Source organism: Pestalotiopsis fici (assembly GCF_000516985.1).
Source record: "Pestalotiopsis fici W106-1 unplaced genomic scaffold PFICI_Scf_6, whole genome shotgun sequence".
Taxonomy (NCBI): Eukaryota; Fungi; Ascomycota; class Sordariomycetes; order Amphisphaeriales; family Sporocadaceae; genus Pestalotiopsis; species Pestalotiopsis fici.
The window spans coordinates 1371713-1394753 of NW_006917096.1; the positions used below are offsets into that span (position 1 = coordinate 1371713).

General features: G+C 50.0%; 9 protein-coding genes across 9 annotated transcripts; 7 read left to right on the top strand and 2 right to left on the bottom strand.

The window, feature by feature from the left end:
- Positions 1-970: 970 nt before the first annotated feature.
- On the top strand, positions 971-2515 carry PFICI_08881 (uncharacterized protein; the record flags this gene model as incomplete). Its single annotated transcript, XM_007837462.1, has 7 exons — positions 971-1175; positions 1243-1443; positions 1495-1758; positions 1797-1879; positions 1938-2043; positions 2128-2258; positions 2348-2515. The coding sequence occupies 7 exons, from the start codon at positions 971-973 to the stop codon at positions 2513-2515; spliced, it is 1158 nt and encodes a 385-aa protein (XP_007835653.1).
- Position 2516: 1 nt separating this feature from the next.
- On the top strand, positions 2517-3164 carry PFICI_08882 (uncharacterized protein; the record flags this gene model as incomplete). The annotated part of the gene is made up of 3 exons (XM_007837463.1): positions 2517-2596; positions 2624-3064; positions 3122-3164. 3 exons carry the CDS (start codon positions 2517-2519, stop codon positions 3162-3164), a joined length of 564 nt encoding a protein of 187 aa, XP_007835654.1.
- A 1109-nt stretch (positions 3165-4273) lies between these two features.
- Positions 4274-8312, top strand: PFICI_08883 (uncharacterized protein; the record flags this gene model as incomplete). Its single annotated transcript, XM_007837464.1, has 2 exons — positions 4274-4624; positions 4677-8312. 2 exons carry the CDS (start codon positions 4274-4276, stop codon positions 8310-8312), a joined length of 3987 nt encoding a protein of 1328 aa, XP_007835655.1.
- A 317-nt stretch (positions 8313-8629) lies between these two features.
- Positions 8630-10690, bottom strand: PFICI_08884 (uncharacterized protein; the record flags this gene model as incomplete). The annotated part of the gene is made up of 3 exons (XM_007837465.1): positions 8630-9493; positions 9544-10058; positions 10111-10690. 3 exons carry the CDS (start codon positions 10688-10690, stop codon positions 8630-8632), a joined length of 1959 nt encoding a protein of 652 aa, XP_007835656.1.
- Positions 10691-11262: 572 nt separating this feature from the next.
- On the top strand, positions 11263-12408 carry PFICI_08885 (uncharacterized protein; the record flags this gene model as incomplete). Its single annotated transcript, XM_007837466.1, has 1 exon — positions 11263-12408. The coding sequence occupies one exon, from the start codon at positions 11263-11265 to the stop codon at positions 12406-12408; it is 1146 nt and encodes a 381-aa protein (XP_007835657.1).
- Positions 12409-12516: 108 nt separating this feature from the next.
- On the top strand, positions 12517-13974 carry PFICI_08886 (uncharacterized protein; the record flags this gene model as incomplete). Its single annotated transcript, XM_007837467.1, has 1 exon — positions 12517-13974. The coding sequence occupies one exon, from the start codon at positions 12517-12519 to the stop codon at positions 13972-13974; it is 1458 nt and encodes a 485-aa protein (XP_007835658.1).
- An 806-nt stretch (positions 13975-14780) lies between these two features.
- Positions 14781-17423, top strand: PFICI_08887 (uncharacterized protein; the record flags this gene model as incomplete). The annotated part of the gene is made up of 1 exon (XM_007837468.1): positions 14781-17423. The coding sequence occupies one exon, from the start codon at positions 14781-14783 to the stop codon at positions 17421-17423; it is 2643 nt and encodes an 880-aa protein (XP_007835659.1).
- Positions 17424-18845: 1422 nt separating this feature from the next.
- On the top strand, positions 18846-20461 carry PFICI_08888 (uncharacterized protein; the record flags this gene model as incomplete). The annotated part of the gene is made up of 6 exons (XM_007837469.1): positions 18846-19077; positions 19139-19536; positions 19589-19828; positions 19890-19979; positions 20038-20304; positions 20378-20461. 6 exons carry the CDS (start codon positions 18846-18848, stop codon positions 20459-20461), a joined length of 1311 nt encoding a protein of 436 aa, XP_007835660.1.
- A 306-nt stretch (positions 20462-20767) lies between these two features.
- PFICI_08889 (uncharacterized protein) lies at positions 20768-21621 on the bottom strand (the record flags this gene model as incomplete). Its single annotated transcript, XM_007837470.1, has 3 exons — positions 20768-20779; positions 20838-21033; positions 21098-21621. 3 exons carry the CDS (start codon positions 21619-21621, stop codon positions 20768-20770), a joined length of 732 nt encoding a protein of 243 aa, XP_007835661.1.
- Between the last annotated feature and the right edge of the window lie 1420 nt (positions 21622-23041).

A 23041-nucleotide genomic window follows, 5' to 3' on the forward strand; every position in this document is an offset into this window, starting at 1 on the left:
TTCAAGTACGGATACGTATTCGCAGCAAAGGCTGATATTGCCGCGGAACCATGCGGGAGACAGCACGGTGCCGGTTGGTCCTGCATGCGGCGCGTTGGTCGCAGCTATCCTTGCTGTAACCCGATGGAAAGTTTGTACATCTCAAAAGGGGAAATCAGAGCATGATTTGTGGCGCGGAGCTGCTGCTTGTGCACATATCTTTCTTGCGGGGGAGAGGATTAGGCCCCATGCGGCACAGCAGTAGGATCCTTGCAAGGTCATATCATGCACGCAGGTTTTACACAGTACACCCAGTACACGGCAGTATTTGCTCCACTAGCGGGTCGCTCCTCAACGGTCTACTAAGCCCTGCCATATGCACGCCATCTCTGGTGGAGAGGTTTTTGATCAATGTTGTCCAAGTCTGGCTTCTACCTCGGGAGAAGATGGAATTCGTCACCAGGATAAATATCTCGACACGGATTCGACAATGACTATGGGCAACTTGCCGGGCGGACCTCAAATGATAGGCCTCATGTAGTTGCGTCATGATAACTGGTACTGAAGATCTGTATATACGTACGCACGTACGAAGTACATAATGTAGCAGTGATATATTCCTGGTCCCAACGCTTGGTTCATGATTCGCTTGGTAGCACTTGCAAGCTCTCAACAGACTGGGACAGCAGCACGAGAGCATAGTCCTCCTTCACAAAGTTGAACGCCCAAAGTTCTACTACGGCATCGGAGCCTTTTGCCATTGTCGGGCTGTCCTTCAAGCTACCACAGCACGCCGTAGACGAACCCTCATTGTGGAAGGTTCTCGAGGATGGAGAGAGTTGCGCGTTTGACGCAGGAAGCTGATCTAGATGCGGAACGCTAAGCTCGCATACACCCACATCTCTAAAACGAGGCATGGCAATCAGGTCCGCGGCTCGCCCTCGAAGTTGGTGCACCTGGATTGCTCGATACGCTTCGATTCAGAGAGGACATGGAGTACCGAGCTCCTTTAAAGCCTGACGAGGTCGAGGTTAAGGCGGAGGCATGGCCAGTCAGCTTCCGGGATATTTTCATTCCCCTCGGCCGCCTGGGACGCGAGGAGCTGGGCGTCGAGTGTGCGGGCACCGTAACGCGCGTTGGGTCTGCTTGCACTTCACTTCACCCTGGCGACCGCGTTGTCATGGCCATACCCGGATGTATGCGATCGTATCCTCGCGCACCAGCTAAGACAGTCATAAAGAGAGCTGACGCTAAACGAGGCAGTTGCCCTGATCAATCCAGGCACGACTGCCTACCACGCGCTCGTCAACGTGGCAGGTTTGCAAGCAGGCGAAAAGATTCTCATCCACTCGGCAGCGGGTTCGACTGGTCAATTTGCCGTTGGTGTCGCGAAAATGCTTGGGGCCGAAGTATTCGCCACGTTCGGATACGACGACAAGAAGCAGCTTCTCATGGATCGCTTTGGTATACCTGAGGATCACATCTTTTACAGCCGAAACACTTTATTCGCTTAAGGTGTCAAGCGAGTCACGAATGGATATGGCGTTGACGTTGTCCTGAATTCCCTTTCAGGAGATGGTTTGCGTGCCAGCTGGGAATGTATCACATCGTTTGGGCGGTTTGTAGAAATCGGCAAGGCAGATATCGGTGCAAACACACCGCTGCCCATGGGCAGCTTTGCCGCGGTTGATCTGATTCACATCACGCTGGCAAACCCGCGACTACTCCGTCGGTTGACGGGCAAGGTCCTCGAGCTCGCAACTAGTCCAGAGTTTCTAGGTTGTCACTCACCACTGCATCTTTACCCAGTGTCACAGGTAGAAAAGGCATTTCGATACATGCAAAGCGGCAAAAACACGAGTCGTATTATCGTCAATTAGAAGGCACAGACATTGTACCCGTAAGTTTAAAGACGTCGGCCTGCGTATCCACCTTTCGGACGACGAACAACATGATAGAAGTTCATTACTCGTCGGTGCACCTGGCAATTCGACGAAAATGCATCGTATCTTGTCGCCGGCGGCCTAGGTGGCCTGGGTCGTCCCCTCATCAGATGGATGGCGGGTCGGGGTGCAAAAAGCTTGATCCTGCCTTCACGATCGGGTCTTGCCTCCCAGTCGGCCATTGAGTTCGTGGCAGAGCTCTAAGAAAAGGGCGTGAGGGTGCTGACACCACGCTGCGACGTGTCGTCGGCCTCCGGACTCGCTACGATGCTCAACGATTTGACCAGCGCGACAGGCACCGTGCCACCGATCAAAGGCTGCATCCACGCGGCCATGGTCCTGCAGGTTAGTGACTCCAGCCCCAACGGCTCTGCTGCGCAAAATCAGGTGCTGACTCAAAATGACCCCAGGACTCTGTATTTGAGAAAATGTCGTATCCGCAATGGTCGCGTACGATACAGTCCAAGGTGAGCACGAGCTGGAACTTGCATGAGCTCCTCCCTGACCTGGACTTTTTCATCATGTTGGCATCCATCGTCGGAATTTACGGTTCTCCGGGACAAGGCACCTACGCGGCGGGTTGCGCGTTCTAGGATGCGCTCGCGCGACACCGCACCGAAAGCGGCCACCGCGCCTCCGTTTCGCTCGACCTGGGCTGGATGCGCGACGATGACGTGATCCGCGAGTCCGCCGACCTACAGCGCCGCCGGACGGCAGCGGCGGACCTCAATCCCGTCGCGACAGCTGACCTATTGGCATTGCTTGACCATTATTGCGACCCAGCGCACCCGCCTGTACGCCGGATTCGACGTCGCGCAGGCCAGCTTGGTAGGGGGGACCTCACCCACCAGCAGTAGCGACGACGCAGCGCAGCGATTCCTCCAGGCGGGGAGTGCCGCTGAACGTGCCGAAGTGGTGGCAGGGGCGTTGCAAGAAAAGTTGGCAAGGGCCCTGGGAGTCGAGATAGACGAAATCGACGTTGGAAAAGGTTTGGCTGACTACGGTGTGGATTCGCTGATGGCAGTGGAATTGAGGAACTGGATACGAAGAGACTTTGGAGTGAGTGTGGCTGTGTTTGAGATTATGGATGGGAAGGCTGTTATTAGGGACATTGGGGCATCCGTAGAGGCTAAAGCAGAGCGGTAAGACAAATGCCAGGGGAAAGACAAGACAATATGATATCTATCTGAACCCTATAGTGTTGATCAGTGTGCCCAAGCACACCCCAGTGTACCTACATAGTACGGGAACCATAATCCACACTTCTGAGCTCGAGTCGGGTATTGCTAGTGCATCTAGGCATCACATTTTCCTGCATACCTACCTACCGGTACCTAGCTTGCCTAGGTCTCGAGGCTGCAGGGAGGCGCAGTTGCAATCAGCCAATAACGACACCTACCTAGCTACCTAGTATCTGCCGATGAGATTAGGTATTCGGGAGCCTCCGTGCGATTCAAGCAGGCTCACTTCCCAAATTGACTTTGTGGCTTGCATGAGGCATACTTCAGCAGTAATCAGGCGCACGCAAGGCCAGAGGCCTGTGGGTAAGTAACTGGAACTTGCGGAAACAATAGGAAAGCAATTAGAAGTAAACGAGTGTGTTATTCGAAATACAGAGCCACGAGTGATGACCGTAAGGTGGATCTCTCAATCTACGCCTCGCAAAGTGCACGAGTGGCAGCTACGAAAAGTGTGATGGAAAGAAGAGGGCGGAAATGCCGTAGTGGCTGTGGGGGTGTTGATACGCATGTACTTAGTGCAGCGCATACATTAAGCACCTGGCACCTGACAGCGCACACCCTGCCCGCAGCCTCGAGGACTACGAAGTGAAGCTATCTACAAATTAGCTTCTAACGTCGTTACATAGGTACCGTGTCGATTCGAGCATTATAAGAAGAAGAAATAGTGGAAGGCGCCTTCACATACACACTTTGGCTCATCAGTCGTTATTTTCCATTGTCGCCTCATGGCTGCATTATCAACAGCACTGCTTAACTTCAGTGTAGCGGCTGCATTCAGCTACTGCAACGTCCAAGCCACTGCAGACGGTAGGTACCCTGGCAACTGGGCGTCGGCTTGGAGGCTGTGAGCTACAAACTGCCTGCCCGTTTCGTAGGGCGTGTGTGGCTCCGAGGCTTGGCGCTTGCCGGTGATGCAGTGATGCCGCACTCGTATACTTATTGCACCAAAAAAGACAACCAGAGCCCAGCCGTGTTGACTCTGTGGTTTCTGGGCGAAACACTCGCTTGTAAACACCAGAGAAAGATTGGCACCAATTCATCAAAACATCATGCGCGTAGCAGTCGCGGCACAGACAGAATCGCGCGGATTACTACTGTCTCGCGTTCATCATGTCTTCATCCATGATCGCCAAAGCCACTACACTAAAGCCTGAAATTCGTCTTGCGCAGTCTGTTTCCGAATTCGAAGCCAGTCTTTCTGATGAACACAAAGCAGCATTCCGATCTTCTCGATCGCAGTCCCTCAACAAGCCTCCAGATCCGTCTGACGTGATGCGTTTGACGGCCGAGATTGATCGTCGCGTTGTTCAGCAAAATGGTGGTGGCCAGTGTTTCGGCCCGCGCTTGACAAATATCCTCCAAGCTGTTCAGCAATACGCGGCACTCGGAGATGTCATAATAGGTGGCTCACAAAACATCATTGCCTGTGGAATTTGGTCCTTGCTCCGCTTGACACTACTTGTAGGTTTACATGCCATCTTGTTGTTGATGTAATTTGACTGATTGTATCCAGGCGCTCGTCTCCTTCTCCGCATACATGGACAAACTTTCAAAACTCTTGATGGTAGCTGGCCGAAAAGCTCCTCGCTATGAGCAGATGGCTTTGTTGTATCCCCGGTCTTCAGACTTGCAGTCAAGTCTATCCGAATACTTCATCGTCGTCGTTCAATTATGTCGCCAACTTTACAAGTCATCGCGGAGAACGACCCTTGGTTCGGTTTTCTCCTTTCTGAGCGACATTGACTTGAAAGAGCACGAGACAAGTCTACAACTGTGGGCAGATTGCATCAAAGATGAGGTAACATTGTTGACTGCGAGGAAAATCACTGAACAGAGCGCATCCTTGGGCGTGCTTTCGAAAAATTCGCAACATGAGTCGCATCGGAAGCGTCTTCAGACCCGTTTCCGCATACTGCAAGCCTGCTCAACATACGATCATCAAACGACATGGAAAGAGATTCGAAAGTCTGGCAACTCGACCATACTTGCTCAACTCAATCGATACTCTGAGTGGAAAGCTGAAGCACAGTCTCACACACTTCTATGCACTGGGAAGTTAGGCTTTGGCAAATCAGTCCTTCTAGCCAATATGGTCGACGACCTAAATCTCAGTTCAACATCCGCGGGAACTGCCGTGATATATTTTTTCTGCCGTCACGACATTCAGGAAAGTTTGCGGGCACGCACCATCATCGGCAGCATAGCTCGACAACTCATCAACACAATTTTGGATCGACTACCGGATGAATTCATAGACAGAAACAGTGTGTCCAATCTCGATGATCTGCTCGAATTCGTTTTGCGCGTGGTTCCAAGGGCTATGAAGGCCTTCCTCGTCCTCGATGGTCTTGACGAGTGCGCCGACAACGAGATAGCGATCATATGGCGACACTTGAAGCGACTGCAAGAATCATTTACCTTCAATATTTGCTGTTCGTTCAGAACAGATGTGCACCTGAAAGGACCATTGGAGTCTGCTCAGATGTTGCTTCATGTCAGGGTTGCTCAACTTCCTGAAGAGAACCCCGATATTTCTACATTCATCACTGCAGAGCTGGCAAGGTGCATAGACTCGGGCCGTCTTTGCATCGGAGATTCAACCCTCATACAAGAAATACAGCACGTCTTGGTCCATCGCGCTGAAGGTATGTTCTTGTGGGTTATTTTGCAGATTGCATCGCTCTGCACCGCACAATCAGATGCAGAAATACGAGAAGCCCTGGAAGACCTCCCCAAAGGATTACCAGAAACATTCTCGCGAATCTTGCAAAAGTATCGAGGCGCAGGAGAGAAGTACCAAGATTTGATACTCCAGCTTTGTTTGGCTGCTCAGCGCCCACTCACCACGGAACAGCTCCGAGAGGCATTGAGTGTTGTGCCATACAATACCGAGTGGAATCCAGCTCGACTGATCAACAACATTCTCTCGGTTCTATCGTTCTGTGGAAGCCTGATAACTATTGATGAAGAGAATTTGACGGTTCGATTCTTACATCATAGTGTGAAACAATATCTTCTTGGAGACTTTGATCCCGTGGACAAGCCGATTTTGACATTGGAAGATGCAAATCGGACAATGGGAGAAGTCATAGTCACATACTTGAACTACAACACGTTTGAAAATGCTATATCTACGACGGTAATTCCAGAGATCATGGCGCAAGATATGCCTTCAGATATTGTCAAATCGGCTTTTCGCCATTCTATGCCTGTCCGACACGTAGCACTCAGCATGTTCAAACGTAGGCTACCTTATCAACACGACTTGAGGAATACTCTGATACGTGCAAGAAACACCTCCAGAGAGAATGTACAGTTCGAATTCCACGCGTATGCTCAAGCTTTCTGGCTTTGGCATGTTCAATGGGTATTCAATCACCAGGATGCAAGATCCTTGGATCTTCTCATGACACTGTTGAAGAAGAAGAGGGTCAACATCAACGACAAGGATGAGCTTGGCAACAAACTTCTGTTTAAAGCAATGAGTTCGTCAACCTTGGAAGTTGTGAAACGTTTCCTGGACTACGGCTCTGACATTTATGATGTGAGTGTGAACGGCTGCACAGCACTTCACATGGCAGCCTATTGGGACAGAAAGGATATCATAATGTGCCTGATTGATTCTGGAGCTAGAATAGAAGCAATGGATCTCAACGGTATGACATCTCTGATGGTTGCAGCCTCTGAAGGACGTCAGAAGGCCTTGCAATGTCTTCTTGAGTCTGGAGCCAACATACAAGCTAGCACCCCTGGTGGTATGTCAGCTTTATCATTAGCAGCCTACCGAGGACATCTGGGTACCATACAATATCTGCTTGAACATGGTGCAAGCAACAGACGCAAGGACAAGTACTTCCGCACACCGCTACTATTGGCAGCACTCCGGGGTCATCGACAAGCTGTCAAGCTTCTCGCAGGCTTTCCCGGTGAGGACTTGGAGACTAGAGACAGCGATGGCAGGACAGCGGTCTCTTTGGCAGCTTATCAGGGGCACGAGGACGTTGTAAAGTCTTTGCTCAATAGAGGCGCCGATATCGAGACCAGGAATAGCTCTGGCTGGACACCCCTGATGCTATCAGCTACTGCAGGTCATGCTCATGTCGTGAATCTCCTGCTCGATCGTGGCGCCAACATCGAAAACAAAGGCAGCAATGGCTGCACGCCATTACTCTCAGCCATTGAGAAAGGTCACAGGACTGTTGTTCAGTCCTTGATCGATCGTGGCGCCAATGTGCTGGCCATGACACAGGACGGCAGTTCAGCATTGCAAATCGCCAATAGTCACGGGGATGAGGTTGTCACCCAGCTTGTGGTTGATAGCATCACTGTTGTCAAGCCCAGGCGTAAGACAAATGTGAGGACTACTGCCGCTTCTTCTCAAGCCAAGATCCAACATGATGTTCACTCTCAGAAAGATGTTGATTACACTGCTTTCCCCTCGGAAGTACGTACGCCAACTACTGTTACTCTTCCTCCTCAATTTCAGAGCCAGCAGAATGCCAATCATGCGTCCGATGCCAAAATAGGACTTGCTGGCAGTTCCAACTTGATTGCAAAAAGCTCGGACTTAATTTGGGCAGCTCACAATGGACATGATGCCTTGGTAATGTTCTTGATATCCTACGGTGCCCATGTTGAGGTTCAAGACGAACAAGGCGCAACACCACTGCTACGAGCGGCTGAAAAGGGGCATATTTCTACGATGAAGTTCCTGCAGAGCAGAAGTGCGAACATTCATGCCAGGACTTCGGACGGCAAAACAGCATTACACATATCAGCAAAACGAGGACACCTAAATATTATGCAATTTATGCTGTACAATGGCATAAATGTCCATGCAAGGGATTGGGACGGCAAAACAGCATTGCACATCTCAGCTGAGCGGGGTCATCTAGATATGGTGCAATTATTGCTGGCACATGGTGCGAGACATGGAGATGACCTATTGGACCGCACAACAGCGTTACACTTGTCAGCAAAACAAGGGCATGTGCAAGTTGTGAAATGTTTACTCGATCATGGTGCCATTGTTGATATCAAAAATCGTCGCGGCAAAACGGCGCTATCGTTGGCAAGGAAACAGGGACATGATGTGGTGGTTAAGTATTTGTTGGACCACGGCGCGACGGAGGACACTGCAGATCCATAATCAAGCCTTGGCTACACTCGCCTTTGGTTGTTTGTATTAACCACAAAATTACCTCGATTTCATTGAGCCAATGCGAATCAGTGCCCTTGACTTTGAATGCATTAATGAATGATTGTATCGATCGTGTTGCAGGGAACAAGTCGTTCTAGAGATCAGCTAGAGGTCTAGGCCTTCTATACGTTTTCTAAAAGTTTACGAAATTACTGCGAGTGTCACGGCGAGTGTCACGGATGGTGAGCGCAAAGATGAACATATTGAAATATCAATGTCTCTCGTCGAAAGCCCTAAGCTCAAAGGAACCTTCATCAGACCATCAATCAGAAATGCCTAAAATAATAGCAACCTCCTTCGAGAGGCCCACTGGTGTTGGTATACGAATAATGCCTGGTGCCATCTTTCCATATTGACCCCGTCTGTCCCGGAAGTTCGAGACTGCCAGTCGTGTTCGCCGGCGTACAAAAGTCAATTCCACCAATGATGTCGCCGTCTGCCGCAATGATAATCGTAAAGTTGCCGAGGGCAGTAGAGACGCCAGCTTCAATGTTGCTCAAGCCACCGGGGTGTGGGGCAATCTTCCACGTCTCGCCGGCCAGCGACTCAATCTTCAGGCCGGCGACGTAGGAAGTCAGCAAGTTGGTCGGGGCCGTGGACCAGCCGTGAGCGTGGCTTATGCGAGAGTACGTCTTGTAACCGTATTCCAGAGTCCCCGACGTGGTATATCCTTCCACAAATGTTGAATTGGTCATGTACTCATTGTCGAGCATGAATCCCCATTGGAGACTAATCAGATCCAAGGCTCTGCTGGCATTGTCCGAGAGAAAGTGCGCTTCGGCCTCGATTCCCGAGATGAAGGGGGAAATGATACCTGGCAGCTCTGGAGCGGGCGCGCCGTATTCGGTCCAGCGAGAACTGAGCGCGGCGGATATGGATTGAGCCCTGGCTGATGAATCCGTTAGGTTCGCCTTGATGGCCCAAGAGTTTCCATCCTGAGGATACAAGGTCGAGTTTTCTTGATCCATGTATAATCCGACTGATGCATCCCACAGCAAGCTATTCGCTGCCGTCTTCAGCTTCTCGGCAGCTGCTGTCCAGTTCGAGGCCGATGCAGTGTCATTGAGAATATTGGCTGCCTGGGAAGAAAGAAGCAGAGTGTGGTAGAGAATGGCGTTGGCTTCGGTATTCTACAGCATGGTTAGTAAAAGCATTAATACGGATGACGATGAAAACTCACATAGCCTGATATCTTGGGGCGACCCCAATCTGAGCCACAACCAACCGACATCAAGCCTGTATCATCGACAGAGCTCAACGACCATTGTAGAGCAGCGACCACTCGGCTCCAAACAGTGGTCAGATAGTCAGTGTCCGCCGACCATTGGACATAGTATAGCAGGTCCACTATAGTATGCAGGTGGTACGTGGACGAGATATAGGAGTGGGTTTTGCTCGAGTAGGTCCAGCCAAAGTACGGAAGTTGTCCATTGGACTTTTGGACGCTCAAGAGAGAGTCAATCGAGTTTCTCATGCTATACATGTCATTGGTCGAGACCCCGACCGTGGGAATGGTGACGACCATGTCGCCGGACCACACTACGCGATCCCGTTTCCCACCATCAACAAGACAGCTCCTCCCTTCTGTGAGAGTCGCGTTCAATGACCAGTCAATGAGGCCATCTGGTAGGTACCATCCATCAAAGGCGTCACCGTAGGCTGGGTCAATGGTGCAGAGTTGAGCCGTATAAGCACCTAGAAATTGTTTAGTATGAGATCTGCTGGTGATTGGTTGAATATCACTTACCTGCATACCAGATTCTGTTCAGCAGCTCGTTCTCCGAGTGAAAGTAACCCGTATAGGCGGTTGGCTCGTTGATTGGTACAGCTGTGAAATTTGTCGTCACCGAGATAATGACAATCTCAGCCGCAGTTGGATTGACCACTGTAAGATAGCGGAAAGCTCCAAACTCATGATAGCGGCTGACCGAGTAACTACCAGCAGTCGGGATATCGAGTGTGAGCGGAGTAGCCTGAGCACCGTCTCTGAGGCTATCACTGCTGCTGGCACTGATAAAGTAAGAGGACTCTGCATAGGTCAATGACAAGGAAGCAGATTCCGAGACACTTTCAATCTCGACAGATACCACGCCAGCAATGTTTCTTCCATAATCATACGTGATGTAAGAGGGCCCATTCAAGGTCGTAGATCCTGTGCTGTTTTCGGTAATACCTGCAGCGTTTGTAACTGTGCCATTGGTGCCGTAGACTGCGCGAGGCTTCAAGGTGCGGTTTTCTGGGGCCAGGATGTATTCACTATAGGGTACAGCGAGCACCCGAAGCGCTAAAAACCAAGACAGCAGCGAGAAGAGGATTGGCTTCAACATTTTGACGTGGGAAATCCGAAAGTCGTCAGTGTCTCACTGCAAGACTCATCACTGCAAGAAACCGAAAATCCATTTTATATACCCGGCGTTCCATGACTACGATTGAAGCGGAATCATTATAGTCGCAGGCGTTGGCTCTTAGACCGATGCTGAATTATAGCGAATAGCTCCTCTAATCCGTTGCTCTGTGCTTCGTAAGACGCTATCTTGTACCCAGCTAGGGTGTATACTGCCTACTACTAGGTAACGGGTATGCACCCCGCAATTTAGACGAATGTTATAGCATGTCGGCTGCATTCGGGGAGAAGTCGCTGCATGATGCAAGTAATAGTATAATATTCGCGGTGCAATATACCGATTACACGAAATTACTATTCCACTTGGACACGTACCGAGGCTGAGAACCCGGTTTTGGCGACTGGGATGTTTGCAAGGGTTCTCAGTGTTTCACCGAAGGGCAATAATTTCAACTTGGACTAACGGTCGTGGAAGAACTTATACTACCCGTGAGTCCGTGACAATTCCACTATAGCACGGGACAAGTCAAGCGTCACCACCCAAGCTTTCAAAAAATGGCGCCGTCACTATTTCTGACAATTTTACTCTTCATATCGACAACGCTTAGCTTGAGCATTGAACGTTATTCACTGCGCACTGAAGGTCTCGAGCATCCGAATGGCTTATCAACCGTGACTCCAACACTCTCTTGGCGTTTAGCCAGCAGCTCAAGGGGCGAAACACAAGCCGCTTTCCAAGTCCAGGCTGCTTCGTCTGCAGAGGCGCTGGATATTCCCGATCTATGGGATACAGGCAAAGTCTCGGGAGGCAATATCTCTGTGCAATATGCTGGGGCGGCCGTCACTTCGCGCTCCATAGCATGGTGGAGAGTGCGTGTCTGGAGTAGCGACGACGACGATGACACGGTCTCGGCTTGGAGCACCGTCACCACATTCGAGATTGGTTTACTAGAGTCTTCAGACTGGTCCGCGCAATGGATCACGAACACGGCTTATAATCTGGGCACTACATCTCTACCCTTGTTTGTCAAGACGTTCGAGGTCAATTGCTCAGTAACCCAAGCTAGAGCCTATGCTCTGGGCCTGGGTGTTCAATCAGTTCACATCAACGGGAACGAACTGACGGATGAAGTCCTTGCGCCAGGATATTCAAACTACAACAAGACGCTGATTTATACCACGTACAACATCTCGACATACCTCACTCCTGGAACCAATTCTATTGGGGTCGAGCTTGGCCGTGGGCTCTGGAACACGCAAAAAGCGATAGGACGTCGCTATCAAAAGATCACGACCGCTGGTCAGCCATTGAAATTGATCGCGCAGCTAGAGTACACTTGCGCCGACGGGACGTCATATACTGTGGCTTCGGATGACTCTTGGAGAACCAGTATTGATGGACCACTCCGAGAGTCCTCTTGGTATGGAGGAGAAGAGTACGATGCGACGCGCGAGCTCACCGGCTGGTCTGATCCCAACGGGAATGTGACTGATACTTGGGATCTTGCCACAATCACCGCAGGTCCCGCGGGTCAGTTTCAAGGACCCCGATACCCTGCGCTCAAGATCGTGGAAGAGATCCAAGCTGTGAATATTACTGGCCCTGTCTACGGCCAGTGGATCATTGATTTTGGCGTCAACTTTGCCGGCTGGTTCGCACTCAACATTGACGAGGCAGAAGGCACGCGAGTGACCATGTGACCGTGTGAGCGCTTGAGCAACGGTGGTCTAGATCAATCGACCACTGGAACTCCCATTTACGATGCCTTTACCTCCGCTGGCGTTTCTCAGACATACTCGCCAAAATTCATGTACCATGGCTTTCGCTATCTCGCTGTCAATACGACTGAGGCACCTACAGTGGCGGACGCTGTGGGCTTGGTGATACGCACTGGCGCGGAATCAGTCGGGTCTTTTGAGACGAGCGACGATATGCTCAACTCCATTCACAGAATCACTGATCGTGCAATTCAAAGCAACCTATTCTCTGTCATGACAGACTGTCCGCATCGAGAAAAGCTGGGCTGGCTGGAACAAACTCATTTGGTATTTCAGCCAGTCACTCGCAACTACGACAGTCTGGCTCTAGGAAACGGCATTGTCGCCACCATGTTGGATGCTCAGACCGACGATGGATTGGTCCCCGATATCGCGCCCGAGTTTGTCGTCTTTGCTCAAGGCTTTCGCGATGATCCCAATTGGGGTAACGCCCTCGTTCGAATGCCTTTGATGCTGTATCAACAGTATGGGTTCACGAGTATACTTGAAGAGTCTTACGACGCGATGACTGCTTATGTTGATTTTCTTACTGCCAAGACATCCAATAACACTCTCGCCTATGGTTTGTGTGATTGGATCACATTTGACGATAGCACGCCAGTGGGAATCACCGCTACGTTTGGATATTACCAAGCACTCGAGGCCATACAGCAAATTGCCACGATTCTAGGAAAGACCGCTGACGGTGATACATACGGTGCAACCATTGAAGCGGTACAAGAGGCATTCGCGTCCGACTTTCTCGCAATCAGCGACGATGGTGTGTATACCTACGGCTCCGGTTCCCAGGCCAGCAATGCAATCGCACTCGACATGGGCGTCGTGCCTGCTGAGCAGCAGTCGGCAGTGGCACAAGCAATCGCAGATTCCATCATTGAAAACGGTAATCATTTGACAGTCGGCGAGATTGCTCTGCCTTCGCTTTTTCGAGCTCTCCAATCATTAGGTCTCAACGATGTCGTCTACAACATGATGACGGTGTCGACTGCTCCGAGCTACGCATACCAGGTGCTCCAGGGCGCCACGTCCCTAACAGAGAGATGGGATGGACCCACTGCTTCGTGTAGTGGCTGCAACAGTCTGAACCATTTCATGCTCGGATATGCTGATCAGTGGCTGCTCGAACTGAGCGGCTTGTCGCAGGCAGATAACTCGTCTGCATGGGAGTCGATACAGTACTCGCCCATTTTTGTGACAAATCTTACGAGCGCGAGCAGTAGCTATCGTTCTGTTCGGGGCGTGGCGTCGGCGAGCTGGGCGCTGGCGGAAAATACACTCACTTATGACATTGTTGTGCCTGTTGGCGCCTCAGGACTTGTGACACTCAATTTGACTGCACTTGGACTTGATACGATACAGGAGAGTGGCACAGTGCTTAATGAGACGTCCTCTGGGAATGGAATTAATGGATACTCTTTTACTAATGGTACAGCCTCTGTAAAAGTCGGTTCCGGGCAATACGCGTTTGTTGCGTCACTGGCATCTTGAGATGAAGGGAATGAATTTATGGTAGCTACTTTAATGCCTTGGTATATGTTCTGAAGGACACATGGCAAGGTCTCATAGAACCGGAATTTCAAATCGGTGCAATGTATAGTGTATACCTAGTATTAATCCGCACACACTGATAAACCTGAAGGTCATTCTGGGAAATCTAGTCAAGGAAAAGGATATACTCGGCCATTACCTTTACTTCGCCCATGTCCCTCAGATGAGTAATCGACCTAGGGACTGGGTGATCACCTTATTTGCCTATCCTTGATCTGTTCTTGCTTTCCATGTAACGGAAGTTGCCCGCTATACGGCCCACCGGAAGCCCCCCTTGCACCCACGGGGCGACCTTGCTTGTCATGGACGCAACAATTGCGTGCTGGATCAGATGAAAAGCCGGGATTCCCCACACCCAACTATGGAATACCTATAGCCGATTCACTATATCCAAGGATTTACAGGTACCCTGGATCCAAGATTGGCCCCCACTTTCGTCGTGGCATCTCGTCCTGAATTACTGCAGAACTGCTAAAGTATAAATTCCGCATGCATCGTGGGTGGATCATATCGCCCATTTGAACCCCGAAATACCGACAACCTGACATCGTTGCCGATTATCAATTGACTCGGGAAGAGATAGCAAGAGCAACACACATACTGACGATGGAGAAAAAGAGCGATGAAGAAAAGTGAAATGATCTCCATCATAAAATGTCTCGAACAGCCTGGATCATTCGAGATGCAAGATTCGCTCACCAGTAGCATTCTCGCGATTGATGACACACTCAGTCGAACCTTCCATCATGCGTCAGACTATTCTTGCTTGTCTCGTTTCCACCATTGGTCGCGTCTATGCGGCATCAATCAGTCTTGCCTCGGTTACAGTGGATGATCTTATAAATCCCTTGGCTGTAAACACGACAACGCCAACCTTTAGCTGGGCAGTCAACAGTCCTTCGGTCCGGGGGGCCAGTTTTGCGGGTGTCCAAGTACAGGTTCTGTCTGGTTCTACCACAATATGGGACTCGGGCAACGTCACGACGACGGACACTAGGCTTGCCTACTCGGGGTCTGCCCTGTCAGCGCGGAGTGACTACACCTTCAGTCTTCGCCTGTCAGACACTGCTGGGTCCTGGACAGATTGGTCATCTGGCACGTTCGGCACTGGTTTCTTCTCCGAAACGGACTGGGCATCCGCGCAATGGATCGGCGCTGCAAACTCGACGGTGGACGAGCCAATCCTGCGCACAAACTTTACCATTGCCAAGGAAATATCAACAGCCAAGTTGTTCATCGCGGGCATAGGAAACTATGAGGCTTACATCAATGGCGATCGAGTTGGCGACTACTATCTTGCTCCGGGGTTCACGACGTACTCTACACGGTACTTGTACGATACCCATGACGTGACGAGCCAGTTGAGCGTAGGTGACAACGCCATTGGCATCGCCGTCGGCCAAGCATGGTTCCCATTGTACAAGGACGGTCCAGCAGCCGACCGTGGTGCTTGGGACGGAAATATGCGAGCCAAAGCGCAAATCCTGATAACTTTCTCCGATGGGACGCAACAAATTGTTGTGACGGACGACTCGTGGAAAGGCAAAGTTGGTGGTTCGACGTCTGGGGCGGATACCCCCGACAACGAGTCTTTTGACGAGAGAGCAGAACCACCAACTTGGGAGTGGTCGAGTGCATCGTTCGACGCGTCCGCTTGGCCCAGCGCAATAGTACAGACTCCACCAGCAACAGTTGCTCAGTCGACACCCATGGAGCCTGTCCGCATCATGGAGACAATTTCTGCCGTGGCCATCACGAACCCAGCATCTGGTGTTTGGGTGTATGATTTTGGTCGCAACATTGCCGGGTTTGCTGCCATCACGCTCAATGAAGCGGCCGACACGCAAGTGAGCCTACATTATGCAGAAAAGCTATCGTCGAGTGGGCGCGTTGTCAATGAGGGCGGTCGCTACCAGTATAACACGTATACCTTGGCCGGAAATGGCTCCCGAACTTTTACCCCTCGCTCTTCGTATTACGGCTTTCGCTACATTGAGCTCACTGGCATCGCTGGTACGCCCAATGCCGGAACGGTGGTGGCCCAGCGCCTTCATAGTGATGTTCGGGGTATTGGTTGGTTTAGCACGTCCGACACTTTGCTTCAGTGGATCCATGATACCACTTGGCAAACCATGTTGAATAACCTTGAGGGGGTGCCCACGGATGGCGCCTATGTAGAAAAGCTACCGTGGACAGCTGACGCTGCCATCATGTCAGAGACGGCTTTCAGCTCTCTGAATCTCAAGGTTTTATATACAAAATTTGCGCAAGACATTACTGACGCAGGACTTTTGAGCGGCAATATTGCGCCATGGGCTCCATCACCCCCAGAGATGGATGACTATCCTAGCGCAGCCTGGGGGAACTCATATCCCGAGGTCGTGTGGCAGCTATATCAGCACTTTGGTGACGCCAGCGTTCTCTCCAGGTTCTACTCTCGTATTAAGACATATGTTGACTACGAGCTCAACACCCGAGGAAGTGCTGGCCTGGTAGGGACCGAATCATGGGGAGACTGGGTAACGCCATCCGTCAACGACAAGACTCTTGTCGGAACAGCTTTTCTGTACAGGAGCATTGCCCGCTTGGTCGACATTGCGCTCACGCTAGGCTATGCCGACGACGCTATCACATACAATAGCTACGCTTCGGCAGTCAATGCATCCTTCCACTCAGCTTTCTATCAGACCGGGACTCAAGATTATCGCAACGACGCGACTGAGGATTTTGTACAAACCAACAACCTACTTCCAGTTGCGTTCAATATGACCAACCCAGCCAACCACCAGGCAATTGTGGACAAGGTCGCCGCAGATGTGGTTTCCAACAACAATCACTTGAACACTGGCCTGCACGGCACGAAATGGATTCTGCCAGTTCTGACTCAGTTTGGCTACAAGGACCTCGCCTACCTGGTTGCGACACAGACGACGTACCCGAGCTGGGGCTACTGGCAGACCTTGGGCGCGACCACCCTTTGGGAAGATTGGACCTCCACCGCCCGATCCAACGATCACCCTTTCCTTGGCACCGTCGTGGACTGGTTCTATCAATACCTCGCCGGCATCAAGATTACGGGAGCCGGCTACAGTGCCATCAGCATTGTGCCCTATGTGCCCGAAGGATTGACTAGCGCCCAGGCTAGCGTTCAGACAGCTCGAGGCAAGGTAGAGAGCTCGTGGACCAACAGCACCAGTCAGTTCTCGCTCTCCCTCACCGTTCCTGCTGGATCGGTTGCGCGAATGAGCTTGCCTGTCTCGAGCGGGCAGAGTGTGTACGAGGGAGGAATTTCGGCCGCTTCGGCTTCTGGTGTTACTGCGCAAGGGTCTGCTGATGGACGGGCTTTATTCGATGTTGTGTCTGGAACCTATAGTTTTACTGTAGAGTAACAATCATTGGGGGTTATTTGTTGCATTATGTTGGCTATCGAAAGTGTCGTGTACGGTGTCGGTCTGATTCTTCTGGATCATTCAATCGAATTTGATCATAATCGAGTCGCAAATGGTGGATAAGCGTTTTTTTATTTGTTTCATTTCTTATTTTTTACCTCATTCTCAAACTGGCTCAGGTTCATTGCCAGTAGCATATGCGCGTATTGGTCCCATCGAATGGCAATTACTGTTGTACCCAAAGGGCAGATTTATCCGCTACCTTTACACTATAGCGCCCTAATTTCAACGCGTTTTCCTATATCGCACTTGGAGCTCAAATTCCACCAGCCCTGCCAAATCAAGGATATTTACAGCCATCCTGCCAATGAAAAACATACCCCGTACCATACGTTGATATTGCTTCCCTGCTCATGGTGTGAAGGGTTATTTGAGCAGCTGAGATGTGAGAGCCGGCCAAGCTGGGAACTTCTGATTGCCTTGGTAATCACGGAGATTCCTGATTTGGTCTGCTGGCCGTGATGCTGAAGGCCGCTTAGCGCTGCCCTCCGACCTCCGGGGCTCTGTCCTCCTATTATTGGAGATTGAAAAGGGCACACCTCGCTACAACCTGCCGGCAAAATGTACTGTTTGGGCCACGACTTAAAACAGCCCCTGCTCATAGGCGCTGTCCGAGAACTGGTGGTTTGATTCTATAAGTTATATAAGGACTCGCACGAGGCTCCCAGAAAGTTTTTTGTGCTTTCCTCAATTGATCTTATTTGGCACGGATTGAACTTTTCGTGGTCTCCAAACGCCGACACGCGACGTCAAGTACCTACCTACTGAACATGGCCCCAGAAAATGCTGATGAAGTTTCAATTGAGATGACGACGGTACATACCTTCGTTGACGGGATGAACCAGGTTTTTGAACGAAATCGAGCCAAATTGGTAGGGACGAGCGAAAACTCAACAGATCTCATAACGCACAGGGCTAGGTTCATCTCGGAAGGGGAAAAGACTCTAAGCTTCTTTCGCTCAATCATCAATCATGATCGTGCACCTCGGCTTGTCAATACTGGAAAGGTACCATACTTTGAACTCACGGTCATTCAACCCGGCAGAATAATGAGTGAGACTTTTCTCGTAGATACGCGCCTTGTGTAGTTTTCCCTGCTTGCTAACACTATACAGGAACACCGTTGAAAAAGTTCACAATTGATGAATTGGATCACCTTCTCGACACAATGAATTCTTTCGTCGAATTTACCAGGGTAAGTTTCGGCATACTGGTGATTTTCTGTTCATGCCAGCTAAAGAAAGCTCCACAGTAATTATCCTTGATCGTCTACATCACTCGAGGGTTGACTCAGTTATGTGGTGTTGAAGGTCCCTAGAGTCCAACTACTATATCATCTGTGCCCCACAGCACCCCCCAACGATGGACCCGCAGTCCGATTTGTTGAAGCTGTACAGCAAGAGTCAGGCGATGTTTACAGCAAACAAGCCTCGCACTTTCAAAGATACTTCACGGGCTATAATTTTTGCCTTTCTTCTTCTCTTGACGAGAGATCTCCGATTGTCCATACACGATGTGATTGCATTTTTCAACGTTTTGATTCCGCAGCCCTCTTCTCGCGTCCAAAGACCAAGGTTTCCAAAATATGATCTCGGTAAGATCCCAGAACTGCATTACGCTGTAGAATTCGATTGCTTATCGATAAGTGTGTAAAGACGAATGGTGCTCCGTGCAAGCTGTTGATTCCGCTGAGCGTAGCTCTTCCACAAAGACCATGGATTTCCCAGGACAAATACCAGACGACACATCAACGCGATTCTTGCACATGGAACGGAAAAAATTACATGGCAAGGTTCCCCAGTCTGTATCGAAGGTGGCTATCTGGGGAAGTAAAAGAGAAGACGACGCATCATGGCGCAGCCTCATCGCCTTCTCGGACGGTCAGGCGGCTTCCGTATTCTCTGAGCGACTGGATGACCTCCCAGTTCCAGCAACGGAAGTAACTGAGGACCCTTCTGAACATTGGGCTTATTGCTTACGCTATATTTATCGACTGGGTGTCAATGACGCACGCTCACGCCTCGCAAAACTGAGAAATGATATTAAGAATCTGGTAGGTAAGCATGATTCTCTGCAAGACATCAAAGCTAAATAAAACTGAGCAGAGATATGAACACCTGTCTGATCCCAAGGTGGGTGGTAGTTTGGTGTGCTTAACGTTCATGAACCACCTCCAGTATCACAAAGACTTGACTGAAGCTCTGGATATGGAAAAGGACAGCTATCCAGTGGATTGGGAACTTGGTCCATTATTACCAGAGACGGACACTGTTACGACCACTTGCAGAACGCTCCTCGAAGACATCAACGAGACCCACGAACAAGCCAGCAACACACGTATTCTGGTATGTACCTCTTCTCAAAGTTTATGTTGTAATGAAACGATCTAATAGAATATGATTGCAGATCATGGAGCAGCTGAGCCTCTCACAATCACGCAATGTTCCATACCTCACCTTCCTGGCTACTGTTTTTGTGCCCATGACAGCTGTGGCGGTAATCACTCACTCATCACAACAGAGAGCACAACGAGGGCTAACGTTTTTCGAATCAGGGTATCTTCGGGATGAATACTATCGAGATCAACGACTCAAACTGGCCGACCAAATATTTCGCGATCGCTGCAGTACCCCTGACGGTGTTGGCGGTCCTAGTGCCCCTGTCCATTTTGACCCTGATCGACCTTTTACTTCTCATCTCCTCGCACAACCATATCCTGATCTTGACACAAGACTTTTTTATTTCCGTCGCTCTTGTGTCATCAGTAATCGATGTTGCCATTCAATACACACATGCGATTGACTACGACGCCATCGCTGATGTATTTTTCTGGACTCAGTTTCCGGCTTTCATATCGATCTGCTTGACTGCACTTCGCATTGATCTCAATGTAGTGGATGCTTGGAGGAGATGGAGACGTGAAGAGCCGCCAAAAGAGTCTTTATTTGCGAGAATCAAAACTCCGGCCTGGCGGCTAGCGGGACCTGTCGCATTTCTTTTGCTCTGGAACTTCGACGCACTCATTAATTTTCTACGGTTAATCGCACTGAGCGGCTATTGTGCCATAAGGGGCTACTCTTGGTACCGGTATCATGCACGGAGGCGGAAGTTGCGTCAGGAAGAGTCGAGGCCATCTAGACGTCAAGTATAGGAGAAAGTCACTCTAGGTAGAGTGCTTCAGGGTCTATCAAATGAAAGGCAGTATCCCACAGAAGCTGGCAGCTTTCATTTGACTTGCCTTCTTGTGCGGCAGAGATGGGCAGTCAAATGGTCCGGCGTACCTATCAGAAATACGCCTGAAGGTATGTTAGCACGGACAGCCACGACCCACACTGCCTATCAGCATATGCTTACACCGATGAATGTTCCTGGCAAAAAGTTGAGTGTGGAGGTTGTGATGGTATGCATTGACGAAGTTTCTTGCTCCATGCGCTCCATTGAATCTTTTGAACTCAAGGCGAACTGTCTCTCGGTCTCTTTGCGTTGCTCTTTAAGAATGAGGGCGTAGTAGAACTGCGTCAGCTGTCCACCTGTCATCTCATCAGCACGACTTGTACATCAAGACACTGACCATAGCTTTTCCATTCTCTAGTTGATGCATGAGCATGTCACACCTGAGGCACTCTGACTCAATAGATCTCTCTAGTGCACCCATACGTATCGTAAATTCGCGCATGTTCTTAGCGCAGTCTGTCCGTATAGATTCTGGAACGCTGGGCGGCTCGAACAGGATGCTGTAATATTCATTCAACTCTTTCAGAGTCACATTATTGCAAGTCATGGTGACTTTTGCCTTCTTCAAGTTTGAGCTCAAGAGATTCAATTGTTGTAACTCCTTCCACGAGTTCGCCCGAAGAGTCCTGAGCCTTCGGGTTTTATGCTCGAACTGTTCCTGACAATTGATGTCTGCCTCATTGTGACCTGTGAGATGTTGCATCAGATCGTCGAGGTGATCAAGCTTGCTGCGCAAGTCCTGTTCAAGACTGCTCATGTAACTTCTCCAGCTTTCCTGTTGCCAGTCTATGATCGCCAAATGAGTCTGCAATGTTTTGGCTAGAGAGTCCTGAGGAGAGTGCGGAATAATGTGAGCATCACCTTGTGCATCACTGAGGGTATCCAACACTTCTTTGGTGAGCATCTCATTCGCCGTGGTTATTAGAAAAAAAGAACTGCCGGTGGCGACGTTTAGAGAATGGTATACAGCCATTTCTCGCAGTTTCCAGCCCTTGTTGTCATCTGACAATTCCATCGAAGAAACTTGATAACTGACTCGTTTTTTAAAAGAATATCTTCCATGTGCTGTGATTTCAAGTGTTTGCGAATCCATACTGTCGGTTCGCTGGGAAATATGGGTATGATAAAATGCTCTCGATGAACTGTCATCACGTCCGAATGAACACACCAGGTCCAGGAACTCGGGGCTGACTTGATGGTATGTGCACAAGGAAAGGAACATCTCGTGGGTACAACCTATTGGTGCAGAAGAGCTACCGATAGGAATGAACCTGACTTTATTTCAGCTTTTGGTGACCAAAGATTATGTAGTAGCACACAGCTCACACGCAGCACACTTGAAGATCTTTCTCCTTGCGCAGGAGGTGGTTGTCAATATGCGATTTCACGTCTTCTATGTCATTCCATTGACTGTTTCGCAGACCTAGGAAATTGGTCAATGCCAGGGGCTTGGCTTTGGTTGCAATCAAACCTCACGTACAGTGATCTCCTGCCCAGCCTTCCCAAACATATACGTGTGATTCGTCGTTCAATCCATCGAACAGGCGCCGCTTCTCTTGCTCCAGTCGGTAATAATATCGATCCAGTAGCGAGATCGATTGCGGCGCGCGTATAGTATTTGGGGGCTTTTCTTGTGGCTGTGCACAGGCCCGAGTCCAGCGGTCGGGCGACTCCGACATGCCCGTGGTTGATCGATCATACAAGATACTTTTGATCTTCTTGTGTGGTCGAAAACAAGCTAGTATATCCGATTGTATTTACAAATTATGTAGACTAAACAGGCCGCCACAAAGTCATGATTGAAATGGCGAAGGAGCACTTTTTCTTGATTGATGTGTTTGAAAGCCAAGGTCAAAAGTATTGTCAGCGATAAATACCCACGAACATCTAAGGTCAATATGGCTACAACAAGGCTTGGGAATAAAAACCCCCAAGTAGCTCCTTAAAGGCCTCTCAGACCTCGCGCAAAACGACCTCGAAATTTATGCAAGTGGCTCAACTTCTCCAGTTTGATGGTTCTGGAAATATGTAAATGATATGGCCACTGGTCGTTGTCGGAACGAGTCTGCCTGTGATGGCGTGGCTGCGGGAGTGATCGAATTTGGGCGGGCCACGCTGAATCGATGCTTCATTGGGTCGACCGCCCTTGCTGTCATCCTCTCGCGGGCAACATTGTCCTGCAAAACAACTGGCCGTGGCTTGACCAAGCTTGGCATGCAACCTGCAATGTGGCATTTTCCTGCCCAACAATTTGACTTATGGCCTCTGGTGTCAGCAAGTCGAGTCATGTAAGTGGCCTTACCTATCAGCTGACAACAAGCGCT